This window comes from Cyprinus carpio, chromosome A1 (genome assembly GCF_018340385.1).
Source record: "Cyprinus carpio isolate SPL01 chromosome A1, ASM1834038v1, whole genome shotgun sequence".
In the NCBI taxonomy this organism is placed as follows: domain Eukaryota; kingdom Metazoa; phylum Chordata; class Actinopteri; order Cypriniformes; family Cyprinidae; genus Cyprinus; species Cyprinus carpio.
Genome location: NC_056572.1, coordinates 31,456,062 through 31,478,294, shown reverse-complemented (window position 1 = coordinate 31,478,294; position 22,233 = coordinate 31,456,062). Strand labels below are relative to the sequence as shown.

The following is a 22,233-nucleotide window of genomic DNA, read 5'->3' as shown; positions in this document are numbered from 1 at the left end:
ATGTTTGTTTACTTATACAAATATGGATAATAGTGTGAATAAATAATGAGTGTGTGTGTCTGAGGCTGGTACTGTAAATTACAGCTCTAAGAGATGAATTGAAAGAAAAGACACTGTGTACAGCACATCTCCATGGTAACAGAGATGGGCAGCAATTCCTCGTGCGCTTCCATAGTTACATACCACATATGAAGAAAAACAACCATTTCTCTCTCTAACATGCACACACACACACACACAGCACTGGCTTCAATCTGCTTAAAAGACTCACTTTAACCACTGAGTTATAAATCAATTTTTCTTTTATTTAAATCGGGGTCTGGCAGTATGCTACAAATGAAACAAAAACCAAAAGCAGAAAACAAACAAACAAAATGACTACAATACCCAAACTTGGCACTGCAAGAATGCGTGTGAGTGAAATCAGTGGATTCGTCGTTTAGTTTGTTCCATGTGCGAGTGTGTACAAACACAGAAACATCACTGATCCAGCTTCCAAACGCTTGTCACAAACACTAAAATTATTATCATCATTAACAATACCATCATTATGTAATTCATATTACAAATAGGCAGTAAACCGCTACATCACGGGTGCCTTCAGTCTGGGAATGAAGCGCCTGACCCAGAAACACCCACCGGGCGTCAGTGAGGCCCTCCTTTCCCAGACTGTTAGATGCGACTCGACTAGGACATGAAAATGACTGACAACCAACAGCAAAGAAAAAACATGAATGCGAAACCATAAAAAAAAAATAGCAAAGTGAACAATCGGGAGGCTCCTCTGGCCATGATTTAGACTGGTTAGAACACTAAATAAATGAGCTGATGAGAAGGATGCAGGGTTATTGCAATGGAATGAAGCCACATGGATGGATGATGCACATGTGTGTAAAATGCATGAGCCACGACTAAATGCACCGCTGCAGCTGCTCGCACGGTTTTATATCCTCCGTGTGTGAGTCTCACAAAAATCCCCAAATCAAAAACAAAAGCAATCAGAAATTACATTTGATTTTCCTCTTTTAGTATCATTACTGTCTTGACAATTACACACATTCATCTGCCAAATTCGCATTACAGTAACACACCTGGACATTTAGTAATTCCCATTATTAGATTCTCACTAGTTTCATTTTAACTGAATTAGAGTACAAATACTGTAATTCAATTATTTTGTTTTTTGCATTTAAATCATCATTACACATAGTAGAAAAAAAAAACTCACCATGTAGTATTCAATACTACACAACTGAAAAATAGCATGCATTTCTATAACTAAAAAAAGTTTTTTGTTTTTTTTTATTTGCATTATGGAAATAAAAACGAGATTTTTCTGCATTACTGTAATGAGTATTTTGGGGAAAACAGTGATTAATGTCATGAAAATAATGCGACAAAATCCTTCAAGGAAACTATAACTTCTTATTTCTTTCTTTTGATTTTGAAATGAAATGTGATTCCGACGCGTTTCATGAGATTCAACCAGCTTTTTGTGGAAATTAGGTTCTAGACATAACCGTACGCAAAACATGCAGCAGAACATTATCACTTCCCTCTCAAATACAGTATGATATTGATACTATTGTTCATGAAGGTCCTTTAAACTGATCCTGGAGCTGCAGGCGGAATGACATGAACAGAGAGTCTATATCGAAAGACTTCCAAATGCCAATTCTCATGACTGAAATGACTCTCTGCTCATCAGGAGTGCATTCAAAGCCTCCTCAGCGACATTATTGGACAAAATCACGCTCTTCAAATGTTCTGTTAAATGTAATTTGGGGAAGGTCCCGGTTGCTGCTGCATTTCTCTCTCTCTATTTTCAGGGCATCCAATAATGGAGTGCACAGATGCTGAGATTATAGACAGGAAACGACATCACAGGAAGTTAAAGAAAGACAACAGACGTTTCAGCAAAGGCAATCTGCTTTTAGAAGTACGTCTATGTGTTTGATACTATTGGCCACAATTACATTCTTCATTTTTTTTTATTAGCAGATTGGCTGCAGCGATTTTTATCCTTACTACAAAAACAACTTTATTACCAAAGAAACATTGTTTTTCTTAAAAATACATCTTTTTATTGTTTTGTCCCTCTACGTACACAACATCCTGCTGTTTCTTACTCTCTTTTGAGCGATATTTCTCTTTGTTAGGGTCAATGTGAACTCATGAGACAGACAGGACTCAAAACAGGTCGTGATATGGTGATACATGAAGGAACGTTTGAGGATTCATTTTGGCAGCATAAAGGAGCAAATCTCTCGATTTCATTCAATTTTTGTCTCGTGCTGTGCAGTGGTCATAAGAATCTTTACATTTGGAATGTCGTACAAACAGAGCACTTTTTTTTTTGGATTGCAAAGGAATTTCAAGTATTTGAATATCGTTGTTCTCATCCTCATAATCTGCTGAAAACCTCTGTTGTTTATGCTGCCAAAATGCCACCCTGTGACTGTGACTGGGAGTGTGAGTGCAGTGTGTGTGTGTGTGTGTGTGTGTGTGATCTATCTAACGGTGACCCCCAGCTTCTCCAGAACACGTGTGCCCTTCTCCTGGTACTCCTCTCTGGTCATCCAGAAGTTGTCTTTGTCCTTCATGATGTCGGCTAGCACCGCTCCGCCCAAAAACACCATGTGTTTACGACGTGGAGGATCCTCGATGCGGATCTTAAACTTCTACAAAAACAGAAGCCAAGACAGACTCAGAAAAACAGCAATTCTATATAATGCAAGAAATTATTAGTAATAAAACTCAAAACTAATCTACAGCAGAGTTAGAAATCGCCAGTGTTATTTTAATATTTGGATACTATTCCAGTTTTTATAATTATTCAAATTTAATTTTTATTTTTTATATTTTCCATTTTCAGAATAATTTTGGTTAAAGTTTTAGTTTTTTTTTTTTTTAATTAGTTACTGTTTTCTTAAAATATGATTATATAGTTTTATGAATTTTAATTCAGTTTAAGTTATTTTTGCAATTTTAGTTAATTAATGAAAATTAGAAATTTCACCCTTGCAACTAGCTGAAATATTATTTTAAAAAGTTGACTTAAAATAAAAATACAAATACACACACACACATATTTATATATATTTATATATATATATATATATATATATATATATATATATATATATATATATATATATATATATATATATATAGTTATATAGTACAGGTCAAAAGTTTGGACTATTACTATTTATATACTTAAAAAAAAATATATATATAGCTCATCAAAAACAAATTTATCCTATCAAAAAAACAGAAAAAACAGTAATATTGTGAAATATTATTACAACTTAAAATAATAGTTTTCTAATTGAATATACTTAAAAAAATATATATATATATTCCTGTGATGCAAAGCTGAATTTTCAGCATCATTAATCCAGCCTTCAGTGTCACATGTAACATCCAGTCTATCACATGATCATTTAGAAATCATTCTAATATTCTGATTTATTATGAGTATTGGAAAGAGTTCTGCTGTCTAATATATTTGATGAATAAAAGGTTAAAAAGAACTGCATTTATTCAAAATAATAAAAAAAATTCTAATAATATATATTCTAATAATATATTTTCTTTACTATCACTTTTTATCAATTTAACACATCCTTGCTGAATAAAAGTATTGATTTTATTAAAAAAAAGAAAGAAAAAAAAATTACTGACCAGTAGTGTATATTGTTATTACAAAATATTTATATTTTAAAAACATAGCTTCTTTTTTTTTTTTTTTTTTTTTTTTAATTTTATTCATCAAAGTATCCTAAAAAAGTATCACATGTTCTGAAAAAAATATTAAGCAGCAGAACTGTTTCCAACTTTGATAATGAATCATCATATTAGAATGATTTCTAAAGGATCATGTGATAATGATCCTAAAAATTCAGCTTTGCATCACAGAAATAAACGATAATTTAAAGGTATAATAAATTTAAAAACAATTATTTTAAATTGTAATAATATATCGCAATATTACATTTTTTTTTTTCTGTATTTTTGATCAAATAAATGCAGGCTTGATGAGCAGAAGAAACTTCTTTCAAAAACATTAAAAATAGTAATGTTTCCAAACTTTTGACCTGTACTGTATATATATGTATATATAAACAAACTGTTCTAGATAATTATAATATGGAGGCAAAAAAATGCTCTGGTAATGATTCATCCATTTCAATATAGCTGACATTTGATTATGCTTTATCGTAGGCCTATCTAGTTATCGGTTTAGTGCATCTGCAAACATCACAGTGACCTTTCACATGGTTAGGGGGGAAAAACATGTCCTTAAAAAATAAAAATGTTACAATTTCAGCAAGGAATTTCCCTTAATAAAGTTAGCTAATGTCTGTCTATAAATAATCTCAAATACTGCTAAATAAACTGCTACATTGCTAACTAGTCAGTTATAGGTGAATATCACCACCTAGTGATCAGAAGGTTTTAGGACACCAGTCCAACTGTTCACATCTTTCCTGGGGTGTGTATTAGATGTTAGTTGTGGTTAAAGCATTCGTACCGAGAGCTTGTCGACGTCTCCCTTCAGGACTCTCTCGAGGTAGAGCTGCTTGAGTTCCCGCTCCAGACGAGACGGCAGACCAGGATACATCGTAGAACCGCCCGACAAAACAATGTGTTTGTAAAACTCAGCCCTGACATAAAGACAGAGACAAATGTCAGTGCGTATATGTACATGAACATAAAAACATGCGATTGATACAAAAAATAGATCATTTTGACAATATATGTAACAGATAAAGATATATGTAATAATATTTTAATTATATGATATATAAATAATACACTGTAACAAAGAAATAAATATACAATGCTATCTCACGACCAATTCATACATATTTTAGGTGGCTAATTCACAAGAATTCGTATGACCTCACTTGTATGATTTTGTAGGATTTGTCTAGACCCCAGTGTCATTCGTACAAATTCATACTAACTGTGCAACTCGTAAAATACATACAATTTAGCACAAATCGTATGAATTTGTACGAATTAGCCACCTCTTAAAATAATGTAAAAATATACTTTATAAATTACTAAAAAATATCAATACATAATGATAACATTACAATTAAAAATATGATTATTATTAATAACAATATATATTTTTTAATTATACAATATTTATATTACTTATAATTACTTATATAATACTTTGTAGTATTTAAAAAAAAATTGTTTTTTAAAGATATTACAAGTTTTTACTATATTACTATTATGTCTTGTTGTAACGCTTTGGGTTGAAGAAAAGCACGTGATAAATAAAATGCATTATTATTATTATTAAGTTTGTAAAAAGGAGACAAAAAATTAGATAATAATCAACTTATATATATATATATATACATATATATATATATATATATATATATATATATATATATATATATATATAAATAAATGTAAATGTAAATATATACACACACACAATACAGTATACAAAAATCTCTTCTATATTAATACTGATTATGGAATATTTAAACTGACCTGGTATCGATGTCGGCAGCCTGGATGGTGTTGAAGAGCAGTTCAGCCACACCCACTCCCTCCACGTTAATGAGGTGAGGCTGGAACAGAGCCTCCGGAGCCTCGAACCGCTCGCCGCCCACTTTAATCACTCTGCCGTCCGGAAGCTACAAACCCAGGGACAAACTAGTGTGAATTCTCCCATTTTATACCCTGCTGACAATTTCAAAGAGTTCAGTTTACACACCACACTGCTGCCCTCTGCTGGCAATAACAAGTCTGCTGTCAAGAGGGTCATTATGGTTTAAGAGGGTCATGGAGCAGAGCTCATGGGTTAATAACGGTCTCCCTGCTCCTCCATTGGGCTGAACTCACCGTGTAGGACTCCACCAGCACGGTGGTCTCCAGCGCAAGCTTCTGCTCCTGCTCGATGTTATAGCCCACGTAACACAGCTTCTCCTTCATCATCCTCACCGTCTCGAAGTCCGCTGAGTGGTTGAAGGCGTAACCCCTCAACAACAACAGCTGCAGAGAAACGGACAGCGTTAAGATTCATTCTGGAGGTTTGTCCGTGGAAAATACATCTAAACGACTGGCACATGTAAATGAGAACTGTTTGTGTGGAGCAGCATTTACTGTGAACGGAGCCGCTGTACATAACTTACACACATAGAAATAAATCACACACTGAACCTGCAGAGCATATATTTACTGAATTGAATCGCAGCCTTTGTGAATTCATATAGCACTGAGCACTAGGATTTATTATGATTGGTTTTAATATTTAGTGCAGACTTAGAAAACGGTCTTATAATGCTTTCCATGGATTCTCGTCTATAAAATGCACCATTTGCGGTATTTTGAAGGTTAATCGACACAGATTAAGATTTTTTTTTTTTATAATCGAGTACTCTAATTAAACCGAGGAATCATGACAGCCCTAAACAAAATTATAAAAAACTAAAATGAAAGCTGTAAATATAAAAATGAAAGCTAATTAGATCTAGAGAGAGTATCTACGGGGCAGTACCTTGATGAGGTAGCGTGTGATGTCTCGTCCAGCGATGTCCAGACGACGCGTGAGATGAGGAAGAGAAAAGCCTTCGTACACTGGACAGATATGAGTGACACCGTCACCGGAGTCCACCACCACACCCGTCAGCAGACCTGCACAAGAAGAGGCATTCCCAAACATCAACTTATCAAGTCTGACATGGAGTAGTGCTTTTTTTAATATAATATTATATAACATTTTATTATGTGTTAATTTTGTTATTTTATTTTTGTTAATTAAAATTATATTTCATATTTTTATTATATTTATTATTATTAAAAAAAATTATATTTTGTATTATTGTATTTATTATTTTACATTTTATTTCATATTTTTATTATATTTATTATTATACAATATTTTATTTGTATTATATTTATTATTTAAAATTTTATTACAAAATTTATTTTATATTTTTATTATATAATTTTGTATTATTTTGTATTGTTATATATTAAAATTTTATTTTATATTTTTATTATATTTATTATTATACTATTTTATTTTGTTATTATATTTATTATTTTACATTTTGTTAATATATTTATTATAATATAATATTTAATTTCAAATTATTATATTTATTATTTGTAATTTTATTTTATATTTTTATTATATTTACTATTTTCATTTTTTTTTTTACATAATTAAAAAGGTTGAGTACCTTGAGCGTAAAGAGTGAGCACGGCCTGGATGGCGATATAAACGCCTGAGAACTGATAGGTCTCAAACATCACCTACAGGGAGACAAGAGGGTCAGAAATAATCACAAACCTCAATGAGGTTCATCACAGATTTAATTCAACAAACGGGTGCTCAAACCTCGATGATCTTCTCCCGGTTCTTGGTGGGGTTCATGGGCGGCTCCGTGAGCAGGATCTTGCAGTTCTGTGAGTCGATGTTGAGCTTCTCGGGGCCGAAAGTGTAGTCCCACAGGTGCTTCATATCGTCCCAGTTCCTCACGATCCCGTTCTCCATCGGGTAGTTCACCTCCAGCATGGAACGCAGCTCGCTCGCCTCGTCACCCACCATTAGGTCCTACAGGTCACAGCGGACAGGTCAAAGGTCAGAGGGCTTAATGTTATCTTTCATGTTGAGCTGAACGGAAGCTGTTCAGGATGAAAGAGAAATTAAAAGCGTTGAACGGAGCTGGAGACAACTGGGAAAACAAACTTCATTTCATCAGGTCTTCAAAATAAAAGTCATTGATGTTTATGAAATACACTTTTTTTTTTTTTTACACTTTTATGAAATACAAATTCTAAAATGACTAAAAATGAAATAAAAAAGATATAAAAAAACACTAATAGAAATTATAAAACCACATAACAGAATTACTAAAACTTAATCTAAAATTATAATGAAAGCATAAAAATAAAAACTCATTCAAAATATAAATAATACTATAAATGTATTTAAATAAATATTATGACAATGAATTTATTCATTTACTTTGTATTGCCATACCAGCATCTATGGCTTCTTATGACCATGGACCCTGTATATCCTGTTTGGACACAGCACACTCATGCCATTCTGTACAGACCAGTGCATTCTGGGTAATGTCAAACACTGACACATACAAGCAAGATAATTTCATCAGGGTTAGTGAGAGAACAAGATTTATGATTAGTCTGAACATTAATGCAATAATAATGTCTACCAGCTCTGCATCTCCTGAGAGGGTTTGGAGAGAGAATCGCTACAGGTTAGACTCACAACCACACACACATTCACACACTTACCATCTTCCTACAATCCTACAGCACCTCAATATAATAACAGAGGAGAGAAAGACAAATATGGAGAGAACAGGAGATGAGCAATGAGAGTAAGAGTAAAAACTGATGCAGGATCAGCGATCTTATCCCTGATTCTTGAAAAAAGGGACAAAACATGTCCTACATACAAAAGACAGAAAGGGAATCAGTTTACTCGGGGCAGTCATTGCTTATATTTTTTAAATTACTGTATTAAAATGATTTGAAATGCATAAATTAGTTCTCTTAATTTGTTGTTTGAAACAATGTTTGTTGGTACTTCATCTGTCAGTAAGCATCATTTCTGTCAGATGAAGGTTTTTGTTCAGTTTTATAGAAGTGTTTTATTCTTTGCTCAATTCATTCATTTAATATAGACTATGTAGCACCGCCCCTTTTCAGCACCACGCTCGCTGTCTTCAGGTTTGTATTTCCACAGCATTATCATAAAACATGTTCCCCAACGTCGTTCATAAGCTGAAAGACCTTGGTCTAGAAATATATCCATTTCTAATTAACAAAGTATTTAAAGTGTTTATGGTTAAAAAAAAAAAAAGTGTCTACACTCGGGTGATACGGATAAAAACAATCTCTTCATATTTTTTCAGTTTTTTTACAGTATATTTCAATATTTCTGTATTTCCTTTTTAATCAAAGATCAATATTTCAGTGAGAGGAACCTGTAAGAACCCTCTGAAGGTGCCTCCACCCCCAGTGAAAGGAAGTTCAAATCAAGCAGGAAGTTACTCAAGTTGCTGTTTATGTCCCGTTACCAAATACACAGCATTTCTTTGACATACTTGCAATGACAATTTACTAAAAAAATCCAGTGAGTGGTCTACACAGGCAGCATTTCAAGATTATAAACCTACTTATTATACATTTAATACCAAAAAGTGTAAATAAAAAGTTTCATCTGATTAAAAATGAACTGTTTATTTATTTTAATAGAGATGCAGCTTTAGGGGACTGCTGTAGGGTGTATACAGCAAGACAGCTCACTGGGTGATTGGGACAGAGCCCAAGTCATGGCGTCAGTGTCGGTTAGTGGAGAAACTTTACCTTGATCTCGATGTTTCCCACTTTGGCTGTGGAGCGGATGATCGGTCTCCCCACCAGAGCCGGAAAAATGTGCTCCGGGAAATTAGAGCCGGCATATCCACACTTCACAAACTGAGTAAAAGACAGACAGACAGAGAAAAAAAATTCAGTGTACACAAATGACTAAAACTGAAATAAAAATAAATCAAAGCTAAAAAAAAAAATACAAATAAAAAAAATGACAGAAGCACATAAACTTCCTAAAACTTCAACTAAAAAAAAAAAAAAAAAAAAAAAAATCTGAAACTATATAAAAAACCTCAAAAAATTGAGACAGAAAGACAGAACACTAGTTATTAAAAATATGACCAATCAGACTGAAAAATAAATAAATGTTGCCTTGCTGCTAACAGAAATAAATGTGACCCTGGACCACAAAACCAGTCATAAGGGTCAATTTCTTGAAACTGATATTTGTACATCATCTGGAAGCTGAATAAATATCTTTCCATTGATGTATGGTTTGTTAGGATCGGACAATATTTGGCCGAGATACAACTATTTGAAAATCTGGATTTTGGGGGTGCAAAAATATCTAAATACTGAGAAAATCACCTTTATATTTGTCCAAATGAATTCTTAGCAATGCATATTGCTAATCAGAAATTAGATTTTGATATATTTACGGTAGGAAATTTACAAAATATCTTCATGGAACAAGATCTTTACTTAATATCCTAATGATTTTTGACATAAAACAAAAATCGACAATTTTGACCCATACAATGTTATTTTTTTTTTTTTTTTTTAGCTATTGTTAAAAATATACCCCAGTGACTTAAGACTGCTTTTGTGGTCCAGGGTCACAAATATGATTTAAAAATTAATAAAATTACTTAAATAAAAAAGAAAAGAAAGACAGACAGATCACTAGCTATTAAATGAAAAATGAAGGGGACAGAAAGAAAAAGCAAATGATGCTTTAGTAGTTTTAACAGAAAGGGCCCAAGATTAGTGTGCACTTCATCACAAACAACGTGCTTCACCTGCTGTCAAGAAATAAACCTAAAATAACACACAGCAGAATAAAAGCACTGAAATATGACACACATACCTACTCTAATGTTCAGTTTAAAATACATTCATATTATTATTTGTGTATTTTCGAAGGTGCCAGGGTCATTTTAATAATAAAAATTCAGTTACCATAGATTTCTGGACATTTATCACGGCGATATCATGTTTTTCTAAACATGTATTATGCTTATACCACGGTATTCTTTAGCATTTATCCCCAGACAGAGAGAGAATGATGATGGAATGTGTGTCTATGGTTTGTCTCGTATGTCACTTCCTCTCTCGGCCAGATGTGAGATTACAAACTCGGAAGTGAGTTTGAGATCATCTTTATCTTTTATTTATCTTTTACTGACACGAGCACACATGCATCATTGATGAAAAATGTGCATAAACATGTAATTTCATAAATAACGCATGCTCACACTGCGACCTCATTCAAATCTCACTGAAAATACGTGTTAGTGTCAATACATTCACAAAGCTCCTACAAAACCTCCACATGAAAAGCTTTTCTAACACGGCTCGAGCTATGATTTCCGTGCATCCGAGCAGAGCTTTCTTCCACATCACAGGTCGAATGGAAATCACAGATAATCTGGGTGTAAAATAAGGTGCTATCAGATCACTTCCTGTTCCGCTGCATCTTCCTCCTGCAAGCCGTCATTAAATCACACACAGCCGCGGGAAAAAACATCATTCAGACCGGACAGAGCCGTATGAGCTCCGCAGTCACACTCACCCCAGTCCCGTTGTCACACACCACCACTTTCCTGCCTTGACTGTCCATGTTTCTACAGACTCGGTGAATCCGCCCTGATCTCAGCACCACCGCCGCCGCCGCCGCTTCCGCTGCTCTCCGGCCACCCGGAAGTCAGCGCCCTGCCCTTCACTCCTCTTCAAAATAAAAGTCCGCCACGGCGCTTCAAAACAAAAGCATATGTACAGCTACAAAATAAAAGCTTTTTACACTATTTATAAATGAAAATGACCTAAAATACCCACCTTCAACGGAGAGATATTATTATTTCAGGACCCAGAATATTATACACAATGAACAAAATGGTTTTAAAAATCAAAGACATAAAATTATGTGGGCTGTTTAGTATTGAGAACAGACTTCTTAAGAACGACTTCCTCAGACCTTGAAAGTATTTTTAAGTGCAGGTGACAGTTCAGGTAAAATAAATAAATAAATAAATACATATATCTCACTAATTTAATTTTTTTCTAATTTTAACAAACTTTATATAAAATTACAAACAAAAATTAAAAGATGCACTCAGATATGTCAGTTTAAAACATACTTGAAGTTATTTTAAAGTCATATACTCAGTGAGGACAACTGAGGCATTATAACCAATTTACTCCACTCTGACATTTAATTGATCATTTCCATTTTCCAGTTCAGAAAAAAAAAGGTCAAAATAAACAAAAGTATATTCTCATAATCTCTTGTTCACTGGTCCCATGTCCAGGAATGAGTTCAAAATCTAAAAGACAATACATACACAATGGAAAATCTACAATTATTCAAAAACAATTGTTCAGACAGTGACAGCAGTTCAGCTTTATCCTGTGCATCTCCATAACAATCATTAAAAATACGAGTTGTAAAAATGAAATCAACAGCTTAAATAAGAATGAAACAGTAACAGCTAATTTTGTTGACCTGAACAAGTAACAGTAAATCAGACATCAAATATTCAGACAGCTTCCAGCATCAGACTCAATGCCACACATCTTCCAGAGCTTGAGGAGGTACTACGGCTGTGATTCCCATAAAATATACAATTAAATAAGAGAAAGCTGTAAACTGGTGACGAATGAAGCACAATGATTTAAAACAAAAACACACTCGGTTCAAGCACACAAGCTGAGAGATTTACAATTTAACAACTTAGAAAACCAGCCATATCATACAGCAACAAGGAGGTTTGCTCATTGTCATAATCACCCACAATCCCTCCACAGCTCTGTTATACAGCAATCTCAGAAAGAATAAAAAACACTTAAAGAGTACCTGTTTACCTTCTTAAAGACAGCAACACAACAGCAGGATCGTGTGTTCAGTGTATGAGACAAAATCTTTGTGTGTTTGCGTTTATATACATGTTTAAAGGAATAGCTCATTCAAAAATTAACTCACTCACAGACCATCCAAGATGTAGATGAGTTTGTTTCTATATCTAAACAGATTTGGAGAAATGTAGCAATACATCACTTGCTCACCAGTGGATCCTCTGCAGTGAATGGGTGCCGTCAGAATGAGAGTCTAAACACTCCAGTACATCAATTAACATATTGTGAAGTGAAAAGCTCCATGACAAGGCAACTTTTTTACCGGAGGAAGCAAAAAAAAAAAAAAAAGGATTATGAGGACGTATTTTGGCCAGAAACAACAGTTTAAAGTTAAAATACCTTAATGATGGATTTGTTTGTTACAAACATGCAGCTTTTCACGTCATAAGATAACTGATGGACTGGAGTGTGGATTACTTGTGGATTATTGTGATGTTTTTATCAGCTGTTTGGACTCTCATTCTGACGGCACCCATTCACTGCAGAGGATCCACAGGTGAGCAAGTGATGCAATTCCACATTTCTCCAAATCTGTTCTGATGAAGAAACCATCTCATCTACATCTTGGATGGCCAGGGAGTGAGTACATTTTCCTAAAATTTTCATTTTTGGGTGAACTTTCCCTTTAATGTGGATGAATCAGTTGAAAAATTGCAATAATAGAAAATGCCCCTCATCCATTCATGAACAAATGCCACATTTAAGGAGCAGTTTACCAAAGAAATGCACCCCAAAAGTATATTATGCATTAAGAAAACTAACCTTATTTTTATAATTATTATATTTTCGCATTGATAAGTATATATCCTCTCAAAATTCTCATTAATGTAATTCAAAAACATCCTGAAATTGTAATGCAATAATCGAAATTAACAATTTTAGAAATCACAAATTAAATAAACAAAAGGAAACACTTTTCAATTTAAATAATGTAGCCTTTTTCCATTACAATATGGAGAATGAGAGGTTTTTGGCATTACGTTAATGATAAATTGGAGGAAAATGTGCTTTAACTCTGATGAAAATACCGTCACAACATATGCAATGTTTTCTTTATGCAAAATATAGTTTTTTGGTTTTTCTTTGGTTTTGGGGTGAAATATGACTCGGACAGGTTTTCTTGGGAATCTCAATGGCAGGTTTGCTTTATATTTTGCAGTGCACACACATGAGGAACAGCAGCTTCATGATGTTGGGTGCAGCATCACTGGGGTAGGGTCTGTGTTACATGCGATACAGTCCTCACAGGAGCACAAACTCATCTGTGCTTCCTCTCTTACTGTTCCTGCTCATTCTGTTGCATGAGAAAATGTTTGCAGGACCATCCATGGACCCCCCGCTCTGCCCCTCCATTCCATAGTTCTGTCCCCTGCCCTCTACAAATGTAAAGATGGGATACTTCTCTTTAGGGGATGACAAAGCCTGAAAAAGAACAAAAAATAACATGCACATATTAAAAAACATATAATAATATTTATTTCAGCTTCTTGATATTTCTGCATTCATTCTGAAATGGCATAAAAAGAAAACTGATTAGAGGATATTTATATATTGTTAATTAATTTGGGAACTGTGCCACTAAATTGTTAACTTTATATTCAGTGAAAAAAACAATAAAAAATAAATAAAAATTCTCTCTTAAGAATTTTTGAGCATTATCATAATTTTTTTTTTTATTCCAATAAACATGTATCTTATTGATTCAAACAAGACACTCACTTCACTGACCGCTGAACACAAACACTCAAAGTCTTTCTTAGTCTGCGCGTAGAACCCGATGGTGCAGCTGGGATCCATACGACTAAAGCTCATCTTCCTGGGTGAGTTACAGTGAAAAGACTACAAGAGAAAAGACCAATACAGCTTCAGTTCCTCATACATGGAGAAAACTTTGAAACGAAGATGTCTTCTGATGGAAATTCTCTTTGAGTTAAGAGGGTTGCTTCCCATCTCACCTCCAGAGAGAAGTTGCCTTGGGTGACGTCCACCACTGGCTGACAGTAGTGTGGGTCGAGATACAATAGCTGCTCGTCTGGAAGACAGAGAGCAGTCAATCAGAGAGCAGACAGGAACGCAGTAACCAATCAGAACATAGCTCTTAATAGACACATACCTTGAAAACCAATAAAAAACAGGGAATGCTTGGGTTTTCCTCCAATAATTCCTATACAGCATTTTAACTTGAGAATGTTCTAGGAAAAGAGAGGTTCTTCATTTAAGACAAATGTCAACATAAGGCCTTTTGTATTCTAAATTAATGAAAAAAAAAATATATATATTATATTAAATATATATATAATTTATATAATTTCATTTTTATTATATTTTTTATAATATAATAATATAGTTAAGTTTTTAATATACAAGTTGTTTTTAATATAAGTTGCTTAATTTTTACACAAATATATGCGCTATGCTAAATAATGATGACCCATATTTTTACATTTTATGATCACAAAAGTTATTTGAAACATTCAAGTATACACTTTATTTGTATATAATATACATAAAATCAATATAAAAAACACAAATTTAAACCTAAATATATACATAAAAAAAAAATATAATATATAATATCTGTTCACTTATCATACATTACAGTTGTTATTGAGTTCATGTGCAGTATATGTACCTTAACGCACTCAATGTAGGAGGGGTTTAATGATTCTCCTCCGAGCCGTACTGGCACTAGAATGATGACAGATTTCCAGCCTGTGCCAGCAGACTCGGACAGCTCACACAACCTCATGATATCTCCTTTATACACTGCAGCACACACAGAAGCAGAAGCATGAGCTAAACATCACTTAGAAACAGGAAAAACTTTCACTTTCACTAACTTATTTTTAAAAATGACTGAATGATGCACAACCCAGTCAAGACTGAACATGAAAACTCACCCGTGCAGTCCTGTGCCACGTATACAGCAAGGTTGTGAAACTCAGTGGATCTAGCCACTGCTTTTCTGGTAGAAGAAAAGACATTAAATGACAAAAAGTTCAGTTCACACTGTTCAGTTACAATACAGTACAATAACATCCATCTGCTCTCCTCTAACCTTAGCATATGTGCCACTACGGACGGGCCGTACCAGTCCCCTGCCCTCTTCCCAGACTCCTTTCCCAGCTCCACCAACTGGTGGACCCCAAAAGGAGCTGAGGGATGGTCCCCAAACCAGGACACCACCTTTCGGTGCAAAGCCTCCACCTGAGGCTCATTGCTGGCTGCATTACATCCCCCCGGGGTCCATCTGTGACCCTCACTGCTGCCAGAGCTCGGGTCTCTCTGGGAAATGGGGCTGGTCCAGGAAGAACTGAAAGACGGAAGGGACATGCCAGCCGGACGGGAGGGTGAGCGAGGCTTCAGCACCTCAAAATCAACATCTGTCAGTGGATGACACTCCGCCCACCTCCAGTCTGAGATACAGAGAGCAGCAGACAGCATGAGAAGTCAGCAGGGTCTATAGAAGTGAATACACCACTGGGTAAAAACTTTTTTTGTTTTTAAATGTAAAAAAAAAAAATTTTAAAATACTTCTATCAGCAAGCATCATTAACTTGATTTTTAAAATGACAGGAAAGGCAATTTACTTAATGTTACAAAAGTTCAAAATGCTGTCTTTTAAAATTTTGAACCTCAAAGAATAAAAAACATTATGTTTTAAAACAACTGATATAAATAAGACATGTTTCTGAGCTCAAATAGAATATTAGATTGTGATTTCTTGAAGGATCATGTGGGGGACCTGAAGACTGAGTAATGATGCTGAAAACACAGCTTTTCATCACCGAATATAAAATTACATTATATAACACATTAAAACAGTTATTTCATTTTTATTATTATATTTAACAATATACGTTTTTTACTGTATTTTTAAACCAATAAATGCAGCATAGGAGAGCATAATCTTTACAAATCTTTACTACTACATACATACATACATATATACATATTAAAGTGCTAATGGATTATATTACTTAACTAAGGGTTTCTGCAAGTTTTATAAAGGTTGATTTAAAAGACTTTTTAAAGGCCTTTTTAAGACCAAGTAAAGACAATTTAAGGAAATAAAGGGTTGAAAACACGTCAATATGTTCACTAAATGTTAAAACAAAATAAAATGAAAGATAATGAGTTGTATTGGCAACACTTAAAAGTTTCCAAATGCAGCTTCCTCCAAGTCTCCATTAAGTCATTTAAAAAATAAAAAAAATCCCAAATCATTATTAAATCAAGATAAATTGACCTGAGATGATTTATGATTTAAACCAGAACAATATCTTCCAATGGGCTCAGAAAAATCAACTTCAGGTCGAAAGCTTAATTCAAAACCTATTTAACCTATATTTGTTATCTCTTGTAGTAAAATCAGTTAATTGTAGTCTTAGTTCTCAAGTAAACAAGACTTCATACTTATTTTGCTATCAATCACGTAAATGTATCTGATTTTAGGATGTTTAGATATTTGTATGCAACATGAGACAAAAATACTGAAAAAGAAGAAATTTTGCAGTTCTGCAATATTTCATGCACACAAACCTTTTTTTTTGCTCGATTTAAGCATTTTTAAGGTCCCTAATTTGTGGAACAGTGAATTACGACTGTTTAAGACCCACAGAAACCCTTTTAACTACCACTGTTTGTTGGGACTATTTATATTTAATAAAAAGTAACTGTTGGTTTCAGTCAAAGGATTTAGCGAAGCAAATCAAGAAAGAGAATAAATGGCCAGTTAGCATCAGAACCTGTAGGAATGTGAGGTGATGGCATCAGTGAAGTAACTTGCTGCGCCAGCAGCATCTGTCCGCTGCGCAGCATGCAGCCCCAGCCGCAGTCTGTGGTCAGGCTGGATCCCTCCAGCTGAGGAAACTCCCTCCTGTAGGTGCACACACACGACACGAACGCCTGCCGGAAACCGTCCACCTCATCTGGGAACGAGGCGCGAAAGAATACAACCTTCAACATTTGTATATGATTCATTCTCTAGTTTAAAATGCAGACACTAAAAGTTAGGCATTCAAAGGTTAAAGGGTAGTCACCCAAACAATCCCTTTAACTATACCCAAAAAATGACTCAACCAAACTATCCCCTCAAGCAGACCAAACCAATAGATCACATGACTCCAGATACACATGACTAACCTTCACTATTGCAACCGATAGGACTGACCCAGGGAGGAGCAGAGGGAGAGGATTGTTGAAGGTAGTTTCGATGGAACGGTTCCAGTATGGGAAAAGGAAGACAGGAACTTTACTAAGATCAGTCAGTTGATATTGGTTGTGGTCGGTTTTTAAACATGTGCGTCTACATCTGACTTCAAAAATAGCCCGGGAAAAAAGGAACTAACTGTCTGTGTCATTATTTGTGTCAGCATCAAACCAGTTTCGCAAACCATAACAAATGCATGAAAAACGAACCATATTTGACGTTGTTCCATGAAGGACATGACTTGGCTTTCCGGCGGTCCACTTCATCAGGCTCTCCAGAGCCTTCTGAGCCGTCAGGCACGGAGCCGTGGCCGTTGTGGCGTCTGGACTGCGCTGAGGGCTTGTCTTCATGAGCACCGCCGCCCACTATGTACTGAACAGCACTGGGAGACACAGAGTTCATGGTTCAGGCTGAATACAGGCGATTACAGCGAACTTCAGCCTGAGCCAGAGAGAGAGAGAGAGACAGAGAGATATGGTATGAGAGTCTCCTCATTATGTGGTAAAACAGCTGTGATTCTCCGAAACTCAGAACCGTAATCCGTCCAAAAAAAGCATACAAAACTGAAAAAATGTTGATCTGAATCAAAAACTAAGAAACTATGAAAGCAATAAACATGTGACAACCACATTTACGATTAATTATGAAGCCTGTTCAGCATCACGGTGAAGTTTGAGGGAAAACAGTTTTTTATAATAGACAGAGGTGCTTAAAATCCTGCTACCATATGTGGACCCTGGATCACAAAACAGTCTTAAGTCGGCTGGGGTATATGGTAGCAATAGCCAAAAATACACTGTAGGGGAACCCACAATTATGTGATTTTTCTTTTCTGCCAAAAATCATAAGGATATTAATCAAAGATCCATGTGCCATGAAGATATTTTGTAAATTTCCTTCCATAAATATATCAAAACTTCATTTTTGATCAGGACTAGGCATTGATAAGCAAGGTCACTGGACAACTTTAAAGGGTGATTTTCTCAATATTTAGATTGTTGTGTGCACCATCAGAGTCCAGATTTCACAATACACCAACAACAATAAAAATGGTCGTTAATATTACATTGTATTTATTTGGACATTTTAAAATACTTGCTTGATTATTTTTGCTTGTATCAGGTATAATGACAATACAATAGTTATTCCTCTATTTACATGCAAAAGTACAGGAGCACCACACCTTTTGATCAAAAAATTTTTCTAAGTCTACCCCGAAATTTCCAGGTCATTCTGGAGATACTGGTTATGGCTTTTATAATTACTGTATGAGACTGACTCAAACCAAGCCATTATAAAAACTTATTTTAAAAGCTTATCACAATAGATAGGATCAAGGTTTTGGGTTGGGTTTTGAAAAAAAAAAAAAAGTACTTGTGGATCACAATTTTTCAAACCCCTCTATTTGGGAATTTTAAAAAAATGAATGTATGTCTGTAATGGCCAAAAGCTGACATTTGGCGCGCAAGGAAAAACGTTAAATTTCTATCGAACACTTAATCAGTTCTGTTTTTTAGCAACTGTGAAACATTACATATGATGCTTTGATGGAAGAGAAGATTCATTACGAACAGCATCTATTTTTTTAAATTGCAATATTTTTACAAAACATTGTAACTGTCTTAACTGGCACTTTAGATCAACTTAATGCGTCTCGCTGAATAAAGTATTTATTACGTACAAATAAATAATCTATAATTAACATAAATTAATCGAAAATATATTATATATATCTATATAGGAGAATTAATTAAGTTGATACGACATAAAGACCAAATATGCATATTCAAAATCCAGGCGTCAATACCATAATAGAGTTACAGTACTGTCGTAGTCAGAAACATCAAAGAAGATCACATGAACGTTAATTACTCACTGGTCATGTAATGGACATTACAATACATCACACTTAAATGTAGAAAGAAAACATTCCACCTGTTGTTCCGCCAAACAAACAAGCTGGGGGTGAGAAGGGAAAGCAGCCTGTCACATATGCAGCCCTGGATTGAGGGAAAAGGTGTGGCGGCGCTGAAGGCCACAAGAGTTCAAGCACACGTTCTACAGCGGGAATATTCGGGACTTCCCATGATCCTTATCGTCTCAAGGAGTTGAGAGCGTACCGTCGAACGAAAGGGAAATGGAGACCGGTTTAAAGTGAAAGGTCGACAATCATTTCCCCAATAATGGAAAAGCTGACACAAATTTCCACTTCATTATTGTACACCAGAATTGCTCGGGGAAGGTGGTATACATGTTGATTTTGGATCCATTGGACAACTGAGAGTCAGTCAGAAAAAAAAAAGTGAACCCACCAGGTCATGATACAATGGCTTCTTTCAGCAACAGAGTAGCTATAACACTACAAGATTACTGGGCATGATAATAGAGGTTGAATTTTATGTTTTGCACACAACACGCTCATTTTAATGTTGTCAAAATGTGTTCTCTACCACAATGCAGTGCGCTTCCCTTTTCACGTTCCACACTATAAACAAAAACAACGATTTTGACTGAGAAAAATATAAGACAGTTTTACAACACATAACCGAAGGTTGAAAAAAAAAACAGGAAAATTAAGCATCGTATTATTAACAAAATAATAAGTTAAGGGACTGCACTCGCCCGTCAGTTCAAAACATGCAGCTTCTTGACGGTCGCAGGAATAATGCCCTTGTCGAAAACACTATTAAGTAGGCTAAATACTGATAATCAATGCAGTACGTCAAGTACACTGCTCAAGGGTGTCATTTCGAACATTCAGCATAGGAGCACAACCCATCTTTTGTTGATTAAAAAATTTGAAACTAATGTCCATTGTAAATAAGGTCATTAAGGTCTGAAAAAAAAACGGCAGCAATCGCTTAACTTTTAGTCAAGATTTACAGCTTTCAATGCCCTAAAAATCACCCTGAATCTGTTATAAGGCAGCTTGATCCTGCGGGTCGTGTGGAATATTTTAGTATTGGAGTATGAAGACAGATATCATGTTTCAGGACACTGACTCTAGTGCGCTTCAAAAGTAATTTATAATCAGCTAGAGGAGGGTTTTACCCTCATTGTTAGGACCCGCATGTTTACTGTTCGGATATTTCCGAGTTTCTTCTATAAAATAAGGTTATAGCGGATTGTCCAGCTGTCGAGATGAGCATTGGGGTGTGTGGAGAGGGGACGAAGCGCTGTGATGAAGAACGAGCGCCGGCCCTCCTCCATGCGTCCGTCATCGTGCAGAGTATCGATTAAACGCTGGAGGAGTAATGAGGTTTCTGCGACTTACCAGTCTTGCGCGGCTCTCAAACTGTCAGCTGAGCAGAATAGCGTAAAAACCGCCGGGAGAGAGATTAGACCAGTCAGGTAGCCACTTCCTGTTGTCATCGCGGATACACACTCTCGAACGGACACCCGCAGACGACGTGCTTGGGTTCAGGTCCTGACCGTTGCCGTTGTGCTGATGGGGACGACTACCCGTACGGCACACTGAAGTTCCCTTCCTTCTCCCTCAATTTGCTTTCTTATTATATTTTCTAACTCGGTACATCCACGCCGAATACAACTTTAAAAACAATCGCCTGGGGTCTCCCACTAAAGAAAATGACTTTTTTAATTTATTTGGTTAGTCGCTTTTTACATTGCTGCGGGCAAAAATTGTCACCCATCGTTGCCGTTTTTACGGTTTGGTCGCGTATTAGTCTTAACAGTTACAAGTCGTGGTACCTGTTAGCTAGGTCAGCGGTTGACGTAAATCCTGTGTGCCGAGCACTGAAAAGTATCATCAGTAGTGTGATCATGATCGCAGCACTCAGCTAGTTTTTGTATTTTACAACAGATACCGTAAAGGGTACTGTTAATACTAGATTGCATCCCTCACTGTGCTGATATTTGGAAAAGCTCTGGCGGTCAAAATAGCTCTGTGACCGACCGGAGTGTGGTCTAGCCCCTAGCAGGGCCATTGGCAAACAGTACACCCCCTACTGGGACCTAGCCAACTCACCGGCACAGAAGGTTGCCCCATTCCCGTTTGGTCCGACATGAAGGTTAGTAAGTTATTACAGGGCTTAAAAAGCAGCATGAAGCATGTAATTTATGCCCTCGCAGGTGAAGAATGCGACGAGAAGACTGCACGTCAGGTGGCCGGACCTTGCCCTGCAAAGTCCCAGAAGGAGGTAGAAGTGTGCTTGTACAGCCCCATACATAGCTAACTTTAAGTAACAAATTAATGTCAAAAATGGCCACATACCAACAGGCTGGTACATGTTATCATATTGTAGGGCATCACATTAGAATGGAATATCTTTATGTGCTTTATTTCCTCTATTGTACGAGTATTATGCAGCATCGTGGGACAGTTTGATAAAAAAGCCAACAAATAACGTAGTAAAAAAAATAACATGAAAATAAAGTGCATTATCAAAAAAAAAGATCAATCACGTTTAGTAGGAAAGTGTGACCTTTGTATAAAAAAGAGAGGGTTATTTGCGAAGAAATTTGGCCACAGAAACCCAAAACAC

At 35.5% G+C, this 22,233-nt stretch overlaps 2 protein-coding genes across 2 annotated transcripts; both read right to left on the bottom strand.

The window, feature by feature from the left end:
- Positions 1-284: 284 nt before the first annotated feature.
- On the bottom strand, positions 285-11,329 carry actr2a (actin related protein 2a). Its single transcript, XM_042762239.1, has 9 exons — positions 11,177-11,329; positions 9,379-9,489; positions 7,379-7,594; positions 7,221-7,293; positions 6,533-6,669; positions 5,878-6,027; positions 5,524-5,669; positions 4,538-4,670; positions 285-2,681 (listed from the first exon to the last, which is right to left on the bottom strand). Exons 1-9 carry the CDS (start codon positions 11,222-11,224, stop codon positions 2,511-2,513), a joined length of 1,185 nt encoding a protein of 394 aa, XP_042618173.1. The 5' UTR covers positions 11,225-11,329; the 3' UTR covers positions 285-2,510.
- Positions 11,330-13,758: 2,429 nt separating this feature from the next.
- LOC109107255 (cysteine protease ATG4D-like) lies at positions 13,759-15,960 on the bottom strand. Its single transcript, XM_042762453.1, has 7 exons — positions 15,575-15,960; positions 15,417-15,481; positions 15,149-15,282; positions 14,630-14,708; positions 14,472-14,548; positions 14,236-14,355; positions 13,759-13,938 (listed from the first exon to the last, which is right to left on the bottom strand). The coding sequence occupies exons 1-7, from the start codon at positions 15,958-15,960 to the stop codon at positions 13,759-13,761; spliced, it is 1,041 nt and encodes a 346-aa protein (XP_042618387.1).
- Between the last annotated feature and the right edge of the window lie 6,273 nt (positions 15,961-22,233).

Coding starts and splice junctions, on each gene's coding strand:
- actr2a (XM_042762239.1), bottom strand. CDS start 11,224: ATGGACAGTCAAGGCAGGAAAGTGGTGGTGTGTGACAACGGGACTGGG. Junction 9,490..11,176: donor TGTGTGACAACGGGACTGGG/GTGAGTGTGACT, acceptor TCTTTTACTCAG/TTTGTGAAGTGTGGATATGC. Junction 2,682..4,537: donor GAGACGTCGACAAGCTCTCG/GTACGAATGCTT, acceptor CTGTTTTTGTAG/AAGTTTAAGATCCGCATCGA.
- LOC109107255 (XM_042762453.1), bottom strand. CDS start 15,960: ATGCTGTCTGCTGCTCTCTGTATCTCAGACTGGAGGTGGGCGGAGTGT. Junction 15,283..15,416: donor CGTGGCACAGGACTGCACGG/GTGAGTTTTCAT, acceptor TGTGTGCTGCAG/TGTATAAAGGAGATATCATG. Junction 13,939..14,235: donor TGTGTTCAGCGGTCAGTGAA/GTGAGTGTCTTG, acceptor GTTCTTTTTCAG/GCTTTGTCATCCCCTAAAGA.